At 45.0% G+C, this 15,585-nt stretch overlaps 1 protein-coding gene across 1 annotated transcript in view; it reads left to right on the top strand.

Moving 5' to 3' along the window:
* The window catches only part of spg7 (SPG7 matrix AAA peptidase subunit, paraplegin), an 82,088-nt gene that overhangs the window by 31,214 nt on the left and 35,289 nt on the right, over window positions 1-15,585 (top strand). Inside the window, exons 7-10 of the mRNA XM_085991650.1 lie at window positions 449-574; window positions 4,130-4,292; window positions 8,565-8,738; window positions 9,481-9,605. Of these exons, the coding sequence (XP_085847776.1) occupies window positions 449-574; window positions 4,130-4,292; window positions 8,565-8,738; window positions 9,481-9,605 (588 nt within the window). The remainder of the gene's footprint in view (window positions 1-448; window positions 575-4,129; window positions 4,293-8,564; window positions 8,739-9,480; window positions 9,606-15,585) is intronic.

Genomic DNA, 15,585 nt, shown 5'->3' with positions numbered 1-15,585 from the left:
CAGCAGCACACATTCTGATGCAGGGACAGGCTGACGTGTCCATATAGTTTGTTCAGTTGTCTGAAATATATTAGGATTTGTTCAGTGTAACTTGATTTTCCCTCCCCCACCCCCCAATCTCAATCTGTGAAGCTAGGATCCTATCCTGTTCCCTTTTACACGCAAGGATTGAAGCAGTCACTCATTGAAAAATTCAAGAATAGGTTGCTACAACATTTTTAATGTTACTAAATTTATCACTTTGTTTGCTTAAAAAACTTGAGCTGCGAGTAGATGTGCATTTTTCACAAAACAGCTAAACTTTGCAGTAGGTTTGTAAAAATTAAATAGATTCAAAAATGATAGGAAGAGAAAAGGTATCTAGTGCTAGTTAAGCTTGTACAGGGTAGAACTATACAGTTTTTTGCCTTAATAATGCTATTTTTTTTTCTTTTGGTCAAACCCATAGAATCAGCTGAAAATGGCTCGTTTCACTATTGTGGACGGAAAGTCTGGAAAAGGTGTTACCTTTAAGGATGTGGCAGGGATGCATGAGGCCAAACTGGAAGTTAAGGAGTTTGTTGATTACCTGAAGGTAACTGGATTTTGGTATAAAATAGAAGTTTTTTTTTAGCATAAACATTGCAGTTTTGTTCATGCAAATCTATTGCTTTTGGCAAATACCTGAAATAATAAACTTTTGAAAATGAGCAGATCAAAGTGAGCTGATAAGATGCATTGTTGCTGCAATTCTGTGATAGTGTAGCTGAAATTGTACTTGTATCTACAATTCCCAACAATACAAATACCCATTACCAGCCATGTCACTGAGTGCAACACTGAGTGGGGGTTGGGAACTGCCCTTTAATATATTACTAGCTGGGGGGAGCCCGGCTTTGCCAGGGCTGTTTTGGGCTGGGCGGTTTAAATCGAGTGCAAGGCTTTGGGGCCTCTCTGTGAATCTGCTGCCGGGCAACATTTTAAATCGAGTACCAGGCTTTCAGGCCCTGTCTGTCTGTCCCTCTGTGAATCTGCTGCTGGGCAACATTTTAAATCGAGTCCCAGGCTTTCGGGCCCTGTCTGTCTGTCCCTCTGTGAATCTGCTGCCGGGCAACATTTCTACCTTTTTAATACCTTGAAAGATGAAAGTTAAAGTACTTATAAAACGTTTTTGGTAAATCTTATGTTATTTTTAAAAGAGATACTAACTTTTTCAAAGCTGGATGATCAAAGTAGTTTGAGCTGGAAGCTGAAGTAATGGCAGTAAAACAATGGCTGCCAGATCCCTGAGATGAAAACGATTAGTCCCGCCCACACACACACACCGATTGGTCAACCATCAGGGGACCGTACTGTAGGATTGGTCAATCGTGACGGCACAGGATTGGTCGAACCTTGACGTCAGTCAATCAATGCTAAGTAGCAGATAATGAATTTAATTTTGAAGGTTTTTTGCATAAGGCGCGAACAATTTTCGTCCGACCGAAAAGTAAATACGCTTACGAGCGTCCCGGAAGCGTAAGCTTTCTTCGGAGGTAACGCGCGCGTAGGTACGCTGTATAACTTTCGAGCGCATAGCCGGACAGACGCACACCCGAGGACAGACAGACAGATCGATTCCTTTATATATATATATAGAAGATAGATAACTAGGCTTACCACTTTGAGTGATTGGCAGATTGGAAGTAGGTCATCTGCTCAAAGCCAGGAAATTACGTAGAGTTGAAGAATTAAAGAGATAGAAGATGTTGCAACTGAAGGGTTTTCAATTGGTGGGATAGCAGACTGAGCCGAGTTGACCTGTTCTTCTTAGGCAGTCCCTCGGAACCGAGGATGACTTGCTTCCACACTAAAAATGAGTTCTCAGGTGACTGATGAGTCCAAAGCAGGACCCACAGTCTCTGTCACAGGTGGGGCAGACGGTGGTTGAAGGGGCGGGTGGGTGGGGTACTTGGGTTGACGTACGTTCCTTGCGCTGCCTGCACTTGGCTTCCGCTTGCTCCTGGCGAAGAGACTCGAGGTGTTCGGCGCCTTCCCAGATGTTTCTCCTCCACTTTGTGCGGTCTTGGGCCAGGGATTCCCAGGTGTCGGTGGGGATGTTGCACTTTTTCCAAGGAGGCTTTGAGGGTGTCCTTCAAGCGTTTCCTCTGCCCACCTGGGGCTCTCTTGCCATATCGGAGCTCCGAGTAGAGCGTTTGTTTTGGGAGTCTCGTATCGGGCATGCGGACGATGTGGCCCGTCTATCGGAGTTGATTGAGCGTGGTCAAAGCTTCAATGCTGGGGGTGTTGGCCTGAGCGAGAACACTGATGTTGGTGTGCCTATCCTGCCAATGGATTTGCAGGATCTTGCGGAGGCAGCTTTGGTGGTACCTCCCAGTGCTTTGAGGTGCCTGCTGTACATGGACCATGTCTCTGAAGCATACTGGAGGGCGGGTATCACTACTGCTCTGTAGACCATGAGCTTGGTGCTGGGTTTGAGGATGTTACAAATGAAGGGTTTTCAATTGGTGGGATATCAGACTGAGCCGAGTTGACCACATCATTGACCAATAGCAACTTAAGCAACTTCAAAGTGAATCTAAATTACATGGGGAGATTTCTGGAAATATCCACCTGTTAAAATGCTGCTGCTTGTAATTTATGAAGATATGTTGCCCAATTGTGCTTTATCTTTAACCAACTTGTGGGAGATTTATATACATTGAGATAGGCTTCCCTCCCATTCTATTCTTCCAAATATGCGCTTAAAGAAGGATCTCTATATGGAGATTATTGCCGTGTGGGTCAAAATCTTGTGGCAAAGCACTAGGGCTGCTATACGGCACATACCACATCCAGTTCAACTCCACTTTTCAAAATGGAAAGTATGTGATTAGAATCTTTGTGGCAGGTGGTACAAGCTTTCAAATAAACATGTACTGACTTAAACTGGATCAAGGTGTATGCGGTCCATTAGGTCTCCTTTAAGACTACCAGATGGGAAAGGAAGATTGTGTAGGCTGAGCTGGTGTGCTGAAAAGGCAGTCCTTGCATCTATCTACAGATGCTGGACCATTAAAAGTAAAGTCTTGAAACGCATATAATTATGGTCTGACTGTTGCCTCAAAATAAAGAGCATTTCATTGCCATGGATTTTTGGTTGTGGGGTGGAGTGAATCCCTTGGCAATTTTTTTCAAGGTAATCAATGTGGCTAAAACAAGTATGAAGAAAATGCTTGCACATCTTCTCATCATTATGTAACTGTGGATGTTTTAAATATACAAACTGATATTTAAATGGATTATGGTCGCTTTTCCTTTTGTAACATAAATCACCTGGCAGAAAAGGTGAAAGTGCATCATGCTGCCTGTATTTTTAGGTAAAGTTCCTCCCCCACCCCTTCATGAAAATAATCTTGTTTGCATAATACTGACTGGTTCTTGCTTCAGTGTCCTTTAGGGGAGGAAATTTGCCACCCATGCCACTCTTACCCGGTTTGGCCTATATATGACTCCAGACCCACAGCAATGTGGTTGACTCTTAACTGCCCTCTGAAATGGCCTAGCAAGCCACTCAGTTATACCAAACCGCTACAAAGAAGCATGGACTGCAGCGGTTAAAGAAGGCGGCTCACCACCACCTTCTCGAGGGCATGGATTTTTTAAAAATGGCCTTGGCAAAGGTGTGCCTTTATTTACTACCAGTTAATGTGAGTTGATTTTCCTGTCAGTTTCTGTAGAAAGTGGAGTTTGTTTTTACAAATTATCCTTTTTGTAATGTTTCAGCTAGTGACCTGCATATCCATTTTAAAATGCTGTTATCTTCCTGCTTCAGACTGCATTCTGTTTTGGGAAAGTAACATCCACGTGCTCCTGCTTTTGCACTTGGATTAGGGATACAGTCTCTGTTGGCATTCTGGGCTCTGCTTTTATATGAAGATCCATAGAGAGCAAATATTGGGCGAAGGGAGCCAGGGCACTCCTATAATGTAAAAGTTCCTTCAGACCTTGCTATCGGGTCAAGTTTATGGTTTTATTTGTACCAACAGGTCATTGTTTTCTTACTAAATTTTGTTGTTGGGAAGACACATTTTGGTAACTTGAGCAGGAACCAATGAGGCTAATGTAACATTGGGAAAGGGGAGAAAATCATTTTATGTTCTTTCTTCAGAGTCCAGACCGCTACCTACAGCTTGGTGCCAAAGTTCCAAAGGGAGCTTTATTGCTTGGACCACCAGGGTGTGGAAAAACATTACTGGCAAAAGCTGTTGCTTCGGAAGCTCAAGTCCCTTTCTTAGCTATGGCTGGATCAGAGTTTGTGGAGGTGATTGGAGGTGAGTACAGTACTGAATATTCCCAGAAAATGAGTTGCAAGGAAGGGTTTAGACAGTGTGTTATATGAAACCAGAGATATTACTGGTTTTAATTCACTAACCAGCATTTATTTCTGTATGTACTATGCTCAATTCTGGTCTGGTTTCTTTCTCGGAGCAGGATGGCGGGTCCCTGTAAGAGACATCAGAACATTAGTGTGCACCTTTTTGACTTTTGTGATTAGAAAGTGAAATTGGTTTCTTTACAACAAGTTTATTAGAACTGGTGAAAGAAACCTGGTGTTTTCTAGTACTTTCAGAGTCTTGCATATATTACTTGATCAACCTTAAATAACCATAAATTTTATCCACTTTTCTAATGAATATAGTATAGTAGTAAAACACTTGTGTATTAAATCTTATAATTCATGAGCAGCACGTACACCATGAGTGGGAACACCCTCCCCTCCAAGTCTCACACCATTTCAACTTGGGCATATATTGCCTTTCCTTCATCGTCGCTGGGTCAAAATCCTGGAACTCCCTACCTGACAGCACTGTGGGAGTACCTTCACCGCATGGACTGCAGCGGTTCAAGAGAAGGCTCACCACCACTTTTTCAAGGGTAATTAGGGATGGGTAATAAATGCTGGCCTTGCTAGTGACGACCATATCCTGAGAATGGAAGAAAAAAGTTATCTGGTTGACATCCCCCAGTATTTTTCAGTGACTCACTAAACTCTGCTGTGCATCCTCTATTTATACCAATCTGATTTTGTTGGCCGCATAAACTGACTTTGCAGTTTGTTGCTGAATTCCTTGTTTATGTTAAAAGGCAGTAATCTCTTCCAGCCCATCTTTATTTATTTCATAGGGAATCATAGGAATAAAGACCATCTGAAGCTCAAAATATGTATAGTGAGCTGATAACTATATAACTTAATATGAATTCCAACTAATTTCCACTCTTAAGTACTGAAATTTTAATTTATCAGATAGGTTAGAAGTAAAATGTAAACCATCAGCCTAAATCTTATCTATTGGAGGTTAAATGATGCAGTTGGTTAATGTTTAGTCTAAGGGGCCTCCACTTGAAGTAAATTTCAAACATACTTAGAATAATGATTACTTCAATCATCAGATGCTTTAGGAATGAGAAATGCATTCACCAGCTCTACTAAATAGAAATGAAAGGCTCATGGTGGCTTTGGAAAAGTTTCAGTGGGATCTCTTAAGAGCCTACTGTGCACAACAATAATAATCATAATGGGTTCATTGATTTAATCTATGCCCACTGTTGGCTTCAGCTGAAAAAATGATCAAAGTCTTTGTAGTGACCTTTTGACCTTAGGAAAGCATGAAGTGTGTTCCTTTTCCCAGGCAGCTAGTTTGTAAGTTCTGGCTGCAAGCTTTTTAGCTATTTTAATCTTAATTGTTGATCGAAAAGAAAATTACCACATTGATTCTGCAAGTGTATTTGTTCCATAGATGATGATAAATTGTCAGATTGGCAGGAAAAATCCACATTGGTGAGTGTAAAGATAGGAAGACAATATTCAGAAACTCTTTTTACAGAAGTATTACCAGATATATTAGAAGAAAGAATGAATTTGCATGTGTATAGCATGTTTCACATGCTCTGGATACCCCAAAGCACTTGGCAGCCAATGAATTGTTTCTGAAGTTTTTAAAAATTTGTTTATGGGATGTGGACGTCGCTGGCAATGCTAGCATTTATTGCCCATCCCTAATTGCCCTTGAGAAGGTGGTGGTGAGCCGCCTTCTTGAAATGCTGCAGTCCGTGTGGTGAAGGTACTCCCACAGTGCTGTAAGGGAGGGAGTTCCAGGATTTTGACCCAGTGACGATGAAGCAATGGTGATATATTTCCAAGTCAGGATGGTGTGTAACTTGGAGGAGAACTTGCAGGTGATGGTGTTCCCATGTGCCTGCTGCCCTTGTCCTTCTAGGTGGTAAAGATCGTGGGTTTGGGAGGTGCTGCCGAAGAAGCCTTGGTGAGTTGCTGCAGTGCATCTTGTAGATGGTACACACTGCAGCCACGGTGTACCGGTGGTGGAGGGAGTGAATGTTTAAGGTGGTGAATGGGGTGCTGATCAAGCAGGCTGCTTTGTCCTCAATGGTGTCAAGCTTCTTGTGTTGGAGCTGCATTCATCCAGGCAAGTGGAGAGTATTCAATCACACTCCTGACTTGTGCCCTGTAGATGGTGGAAAGGATTTGGGGAGTCAGGAGGTGAGACACTCACCGCAGAATACCTAGCCTCTGAAATGCTCTTGTTGCCACAATATTTATGTGGCTGGTCCAGTTAAATTTCTGGTTTATGGTGACTCCCAGGATGTTAATGGTGGGGGATTCGGCAATCGTAATGCTGTTGAATGTCAAGGGACAGTGGTTAGACTGTCACTTGTTGGAGACAGTCTATTGCCTGGCACTTGAGTGGGAAGTAACAGTCATGCCACACATCAGCCCAATGGATGAGGGTTTCAGTAGCAGATGAGCTGAGGCAAGGGAGGAGACGGGCAATGTTATGGAGGTGAAAATAGGCGGTCTTAGTTATGCTGCAGATATGTGGTCAGAAGCTCATTTCATGGTCAAATGTGACACCAAGGTTGTGAACAGTGTGTTTCAGCCTCAGACAGATGTTAGGGAGAGGGATGGAGTCAGTGGCTAGGGAACGGTGTTTGTGGTGAGGACCGAAAACAATGGCTTTGGTCTTCCCAATATTTAATTGGAAAAAAATTCTGCTCCTCCAGAACTGGGTGTCGGACAAGCAGTCTTACAATTTAGAGACCGTGGAGGGGTCGAGAGATGTGGTATTGAGGTAGAGCTGGGTGTTGTCAGCTGATGCTGTGTTTTCAGATGATGTTGCCAAGAGGCAACATGTAGATGAGAAATAGGAGGTGGCCCAAGAATAGATCCTTGGGGGACACCAGAGGTAATGATGTGGGAGTGGGAAGAGAAGCCATTGCAGGTGATTCTCTGGCTACGGTTAGACAGATAAGAATGGAGCCAGGCGAATGCCATCCCACCCAGCTGGACGACGGTGGTGAGGCGTTGGAGAAGGATGGAGTGGTCAACCATGTCAAAGGCTGCAGACAAGTCAAGAAGGATGAGGAGAGATAGTTTACCTTTGTCACAGTCACAAAGGATGTCATTTGTGACTTTGATGAGAGCCGTTTCGGTACTGTGGGTAGGGCGGAAACTTGATTGGAGGGATTCAAATGTGGAATTGCGGGCAAGATGGACACGGATTTGGCAGGCGACAACATGTTCAAGGACTTTGGAGAGGAAAGGGAGGTTGCAAGGATGGAGGGGTCAAACATATTTTTGAGGAGAGGGGTGATGACGACAGCAGGTTTGAAGGAGAGGGGGAAGTACCTGAGGAGAGAGAACCATTAACAATGTCAGCTAACATGGGAGCCAGAAAAGAAAGTTGGGTAGTCAGCAGTTTGGTGGGAATAGGGTCAAGGGAGCAGGAAGTGGGTCTCATGGACACAATGAGCACAGAGAGGTCATGAGGGGAGATCGGAGAGAAACTGGAAAAAGATGTGAGTTCAGGGCTAGGGCAGGGGGGAACCTTAGAGGAAGTTTGGCCCGGTAGGCATGGGGAAGGAAGGGAAGTGGCAGAGGCAGTTGAATGGATGGTCTCAATCTTGGAGACAAAGAAATCCATGAGCTCCTCACACTTGTCAGAGGTGACAGTGGAGGAGACAGGGGAGAGGGGTTTAAGAAGACGGTTAACAGTAGAGATTAGGAGCCGGGGTTTATCTTTACATTGCAGAATGATGTTGGAAAGTGAGCAATTTTGGCAGATGAGAGCAGGACCCGATAATGCTTTATGTGGTCTAGCCAGATCTGGCAGTGAATGGCTAAACCGGTTGTCCGCAATATCTGTTCAAGTCTGCGTCCCTTGGACTTAAGGGAGCGAAGATGAGGGCCATACCGGGGGAACAGCCAGGGTGAGTGTGATTTAGCAGATCGGTAACTGCAAAAATGTCATGGAGGGCCAAAGGCTGGACAGTTGGGATTTCATAAGTGCAGTTGTAAGAGAGTTGGGAGAGTTTTTTCCAGGGGCAGACACAGAAGGAAGTAGGGTTGGTGGCAGTGGAAGGGGGCTGTGGGTGGAGAGCGATATGAAGAAGTGGTCAGAGATGTCCTTATCGTTAAGGAATCACATCATCATCAACCTTTTATACATGGCCTGTTACAGTGCTCTAGGCAGTGAAACTTTTTTTTTCATTTTCAAAAATGTTGCAAATTAAATTTTTCATTGTAGGTCTAGGTGCCGCAAGGGTACGAAGCTTGTTTAAGGAGGCCCGGACTCGTGCCCCCTGCATTGTGTACATTGATGAAATTGATGCAGTGGGTAAAAAACGTTCTACCAACATGTCTGGGTTTGCTAATACTGAGGAAGAGCAGACGCTGAATCAGCTGTTGGTGGAAATGGATGGTGGGTATTTCACTGGTACAATTGAGATGCAAGCCTGTGTTGTACTAGATCATTAATTATTTTCTAAAGTAATAAGCTGTTGCATGGTATTGTTAGAAATGTATTGAACACCTCTGGCCCTTCAGAACATTATGTTTTGAGATGACTTCTGCCAGTTAATAACTTTTGTATGCTGAAGCAGTTTAGCTATGGTACTTACTTTATGGTGTTGCATTCAAATTAAATCAAATAGTGATTGGGTTGAGTGGTTATACTGTGCATCAGATCCTTCAGTATCCATATGGCAGTATTAGGATTCCAGAACAATGGTGCTTCAGTTCTCAACATGAAATGTAGGACTGAATGATCTCATTAATATTGAAAGTACAACTGAAATTGAGATTATTCACTTGAGCTGAAAGGACCAACACATTTTCAGTCAACAATTGGTGACTGCAATAGAATTTCAGAGGGTGTCTTGACAACCAGATCAAAACTCCCTCTGAAATTCTATTGCAGTCAATCGTTCTTGCTTGCCATATGGTGGAAATTAGGTTCTGAAGCATGTATAAAAATAGATTGTTGATTGTAATATCTGATCAGCATATAAGACTCTGTGGTGAGTGAAGTGTATGTGTGTGCATCTGTTCTAGTATATATTAAAGTGTGAAACGTTGCTCGCCTTGTGTACGATACCACTATCTGTCCTTACTGGAACATTGTAAATTGCCTTATTATTGATTAATCTTACTATTTTGAACAGGAATGGGTACAACAGATCATGTAATAGTTCTGGCATCAACCAACCGGGCTGACATTTTGGACAATGCCTTAATGAGACCTGGCCGGCTGGACCGACACATATTTATTGACTTTCCGACTTTGCAGGTACAGTACATAGAAACATAGAAGATAGGAGTAGGCCATTCGGCCCCTCGAGCCTGTTCTGCCATTTAATGAGATCATGGCTGATCATCCAAATTCAGTACCCCGTCCCTGCTTTCTCCCCATACCCCTTGATCCCTTTAGCCTTAAGAAATATATCTAACTCCTTCTTGAATATATTTAATAAGTTGGCCTCAACTGCCTTCTGTGGTAGAGAATTGCACAGGTTCACCACTCCCTGGGTGAAGAATTTCCTCCTCATCTCAGCCCTAAATGGCTTACCCCTTATCCTTAGACTGTGACCCCTGGTTCTGGACTCCCCGGCCATCGGGAACATCCTTCCTGCATCTAGTCTGTCTAGTCCTGTTAGAATTTTATAAGTTTCAATGAGATCCCCTCTCATTCTTCTAAACTCCAGCGAATATAAGCCCAATCGACCCAATCTCTCCTCATACGTCATTTCTGCCATCCCAGGTATCAGTCTGGTGAATCTTCGCTGCACTCCCTCCATGGCAAGAACATCCTTCCTCAGATAAGTCGACCAAAACTGCACACAATACTCAAGGTGTGGTCTCACCAAGGCCCTGTACAACTGCAGCAAGACATCCTTGCTCCTGTACTCGAATCCTCTCGCTATGAAGGCCAACATACCATTTGCCTTAACCGCCTGCTGCACCTGCATGCTTACCTTCAGCGACTGGTGCACAAGGACACCCAGGTCTCGTTGGACTTCCCCTTTTCCCAATCTATTGCCGTTCAGATAATAATCTGTCTTCCTGTTTTTGCCACCAAAGTGGATAACCTTGCATTTATCCACATTATACTGCATCTGCCATGCATCTGCCCAATCACCCAACCTGTCCAAATCATACTGGAGTTTCTCTGCATCCTCCTCACAACACACGCCCACCCAGCTTTGTGTCGTCTGCAAACTTGGAGATATTACATCTAGTTCCCTTGTCTAGATCATTTATATATATTGTGAATAGCTGGGGTCCTAGCACCGATCCCTGCGGTACCCCACTAGTCACTGTCTGCCACTCAGAAAAGATTCGTTTATTCCAACTCTTTGCTTCCTGTCTGCCAACCAGTTCTCTATCCAAGTCAGTACCTTATCCCCAATCCCATGTGCTTTAACTTTGCACGCCAATCTCTTATGCGGGACCTTATCGAAAGCCTTCTGAAAGTCCAAATACACCACATCCACTGGTTCTCCCTTATCTTTTCTACCAGTTACATCCTCAAAAAATTCCAGTAGATTAGTCGAGCATGATTTACCTTATGTAAATCCATGATGACTTTGTCCAATCCTGTCACTGTTTTCCAAGTGCTCTGCTATTATATCTTTTATAATGGACTCTAGCATTTTCCCCACTACCGATGTCAGGCTTACCGGTCTATAATTCCCCGTTTTCTCTCTACCACCTTTTTTAAATCGTGGGGTTACATTAGCTACCCTCCAATCCATGGGAACTATTCCAGAGTCTATAGAATTTTGGAAGATGGCCAGCAATGCTTCTACTATTTCTAGGGCCACTTCCTTAAGTACCCTAGGATGTAGATTATCAGGCCCTGGGGATTTATCGGCCTTCAATGCCGTCAATTTCCCTAACACCATTTCCCTACAAATACTGATTTCATTCAGTTCCTCCCTCTCATTAGACCCTATGTTCCCCGACATCTCTGGAAGGTTATTTGTGTCCTCCTTTGTGAAGACAGAACCAAAGTATGTATTTAATTGGTCTGCCATTTCTTTGTTCCCCATTATAAATTCCCCTGATTCTGACTGCAAGGGACCTATGCTTGACTTCACCAATCTTTTTCTCTTCACATATCTATAGAAGTGCAGTCAGTTTTTATGTTCCCTGCAAGCTTACACTCATATTGTATTTCCCCCCTATTAATCCCTTTGCTGAATCCTAAACTGCTCCCAATTCTCAGGTTTGCTGCTTTTTCTGGCCAATTTATATGTCCTCTCCTTGGATCTTATGCTATCCCTAATTTCCCTTGTTAGCCACGGTTGAGTCACCTTTTTTGTTTTATTTTTATGCCAAACAGGGATGAACAAATTCTGTAGTTCATGTGATCTTTAAATGTTTGCCATTGCCTATCCACCGTCAACCCTTTAAGTAACATTCCCCAATCCATCCTAGCCAACTCGCGCCTCATACCATTGTAGTTTCCTTTATTTAAATTCAGGACCCTAGTCTCTGAGTCAACTACTTCACTCTCCATTTTAATGAAGAATTCGATCATATTATGATCGCTCCTCCCCAAGGGGCCTCGCTCAACAAGATTACTAATTAATCCTTTCTCATTACATAATACCCAGTCTAAGATGGCCTGATCTCTAGTTGGTTCCTCGACATATTGGTCCAGGAAACCATCCCGTATACACTCTAGGAATTCCTCCTCCACAGTATTGTTACTAATTTGGTACTGATGGATAAGAGCAGAAAATAAATATTGCAGACTTTTGGTTTACTATCAAGTCAAATTACCAATGAAAGTAGATGTTTCCTGCAAGTTTAGAATATTCTACTAAATTTTAAGTGCATTTTTTCCCTTGGACTAATGGACATGTTTGTGGAAATGCCAGTCTCTCTCGGCCAAGGTTTTATAGATTCTCAGCTTACGTGTTTGTAAAACAATATATATTATAGTAACAAAGCTATTCACTTTACCTATGTTTACTATTTTTTCTTTCCCTCTCCCTCATTCATATTTTACTTTTTCTTAACATTCTATGCAATTTTTTTTAATTTTTAACTTAACATATCTTGCCCTCTGCAACTGTTCATTGTGAAGTGGGAGCAACTTTTTTAAAAGCTGCCATTTGATTGGATTAAATTTTGAGCTAATCATATGGCAAAGGTGGGAAAACTGACATGGTCGTGCCAATAGCTGCGGCTCTGTTGATCCTAAAAAATGTTCTTGGTGTGAAGCTGGAAAGGGCTGGCAACAGGAGAGTAAACTCTAATACAAAAGCAAAATACTGCAGATGCTGGAAATCTGAAATAAAAACAAGAAATACTCAGCAGGTCAGGCAGCATTTGTAGAGAGAGAAACGTTTCAGGTTGATGACCCTTCGTCAGAACTGGAAAAAGTTGGAGATGTAACAGGTTTTTAAGCAAGTGTAGGGGCAGGGAGAGGAGGAAAGAACAAAAGGGAAGGTCTGTGATAGGATGGAAGGCAGGAGCGATTAAGAGACAAGTTAAGAAACAAAAGATGACTCCAGATGAAGTGCAAATGGCTATGATAGAATCATCAATAGCTGCCATGTGAGCAAGAAAAAAAATGATAGAGGCAGAGGTTATGGTCTGAAATTGTTGAACTTGATGTTGAGTCCAGAAGGCTGTAAAGTGTCTTATCGAAAGATGAGGTGCTGTTCCTCGAGCTTACGTTGAGCTTCATTGGAACAGTGTAAGAGGCCGAGGACAGAGAGATCAGAGTGGGAGTGGAGCGGAGAATTAAAGTGACAGGCGACTGGAAGCTCGGGGTCACGCTTACGGACTGAATGGAGCTGTTCTGTAAAGCAGTCACCCAATCTGCGTTTGGTCTCCCCAATGTAGAGGAGACTGCATCGTGAGCAGCGAATACAGTATACTAAATTCCAAGTACAAATAAATCACTGTTTTACCTGGAAGGAGTGTTTGGGGGTCCTGGACAGCGGGCAGGGAGGAGGTAAAAGGGCAGGTGTTGCATCTCCTGCGCTTGCACGGGAAGGTGCCAGGCGAAGGGGGAGGGATGTTGGGAGTGATACTACATTGGGGAGACCAAACGCAGATTGGGCGAATGCTTTTGCGGAACAGTAAGGGTGACCCTGAGCTTCCGGTCGCCTGTCACTTTAATACTCCGCCCCACTCCCACTTTGACCTCTCCCTCCTCGGCCTCTTGCACTGTTCCAATGAAGCTCAATTTACTCTATCAAGACGCTTCATGATTTAATCTCCCGTTAACCTTCTCTGCTCTAAGGAGAACAACCGCAGCTTCTCCAGTCTCTCCACATAACTGAAGCCCTTCATCCCTGGTACCATTCTGATAAATCTCCTCAGCACTCTCTCTAAGGCCTTGACATACTTCCTAAAGTTTGGGGCCCAGAACTGGCCACAATACTCCAGCTAGGGCCGAACCAGTGTTTTAAAAAAGTTTAGCATAATCTCCTTGCTTTTGTACTCTGTACCTCTATTTATAAAGCCAAGGATCCTGTATGCCTTTTAACAGCCTTCTCAACTTGCCCTGCCACCTTCAAAGACTTGTACATACACCCTTGGGTCTCTCTGCACCTGCACCCCCTTTAAAATTGTACCAAACATGCTAAATCTATATATATAAAGCGGCTCTTCTGTCTGTCTGTCCGCCTGGTCTCTATACGTTTGGAAGTTACAGAGCGTACCGACGCGCGCGTCACCTCAAAAGAAAGCTTGCGATTCCGGACCGGTCATAGGCGTATTTACGTTTCGGCCGGACAAAAATCCCGCCCGCGGTTTCCCAAAAACGTTCAGCGTTCCGCTCATTAGCATCTCATTAGCGACCGTGTGACGTCGAGGTCTTCCAACAGTTGAGTGTCGAGTGACTCGACGATTGACCAATCCTACGCTTCGGTGACCTGACCGGTCGACCAATCGGTGCGTGTGTGGGCGGGCCTTATCCTTCTGAACCGAGGTGAGTGGCCGCCATCTTGATTTTCCACGATTTTTTCCCCCACACTTTCTGTGTGTTAGGGAACTAAGGTAAATATTTCAATTATGTGTTAGGCAATTAATTAACAATTTATTTGAGTTTTATATTGTGTTTAGCAACCCCCCCCCGCCCCCCCTCCTCCTCATCACCCTCGCGCAGGGGGGACTCGGGGCCTGAAGCTGAAAAAATTTCTCTCTCTCTCTCTCTCTTTCTTCCCTCTCTCTCTCTCCTTCTCCTCTTCCCTCTCTCCTCTTCCCCCTCTCTCCTTCTCCTCTTCCCTCTCTGTCTCTCTCTACTTCCCCCTCTCAGGTGTCGCGGACGGAGCGCGGGCGCGCCGCACGAAGTTTCCCGCTCGCTAACGGCCTTGCCGGCTCCCGCGGGCCGCCCACCGCGCATGCGCCGCCCGCGCTCACCGCGCATGCGCCGCCTGCCCGCACGCAGCGGCCGTCCATCAGCCGCGCGATACGCGGGGGACCTCAGCAACGGCACCGGACCTCGGGCGCTAGGCAGGGGGAGGGGCCGGAGGGAGGGGAGGGGAGGGAGGGAGGGAGGGATAGGACAGGGAGAGGACATGACAGGGAGAGGGGGGCACACGGGCAGGGAGACCAAACGCCCCAAAATTGCCCTCGCAACGCGGGGCTCGCTAGGCAGGGGGAGGGGCCGGAGAGAGGGACAGAGGGGAGTGGGGGAGCGAGGGAGTGGGGGAGGGGTGGGGGGGGAGAGGGAGAGAGGGGAGGGAGAGAGGGGAAGGAGAGAGGGGAGGGGAGGGAGAGAGGGGAGGGAGGGATAGGACATGACAGGGAGAGGGGGGACACACAGGGGCAGGGAGACCAAACGCCCCAAAATTGCCCTCGCGCCCCAAAATTGCCCTCGCAACGCGGGGCTCCCCAGCTAGTCTATATATATATATAAAGCGGCTCTTCTGTCTGTCTGTCCGCCTGGTCTCTATACGTTTGAAAGTTACAGAGCGTACCGACGCGTGCGTCGCCTCAAAAGAAAGCTTGCGATTCCGGACCGGTCATAGGCGTATTTACGTTTCGGCCGGACAAAAATCCCGCCCGCGGTGTATCAAAAACGTTCAGCGTTCCGCTCATTAGCGACCGTGTGACGTCGAGGTCTTCCTACAGTTGAGTGTCGAGTGACTCGACGATTGACCAATCCTACGCTTCGGTGACCTGACCGGTCGACCAATCGGTGCGTGTGTGGGCGGGCCTTATCCTTCTGAACCGAGGTGAGTGGCCGCCATCTTGATTTTTCACAATTTTTTCCCCCACACTTTGTGTGTTAGGGAACTAAGGTA

The sequence above is a fragment of the Somniosus microcephalus genome, chromosome 6 (assembly GCF_052327205.1).
Source record: "Somniosus microcephalus isolate GS21.2 chromosome 6, FLI_Smic_1.0, whole genome shotgun sequence".
NCBI lineage: Eukaryota > Metazoa > Chordata > Chondrichthyes > Squaliformes > Somniosidae > Somniosus > Somniosus microcephalus.
This window is presented reverse-complemented; position numbering and strand designations above follow the sequence as displayed.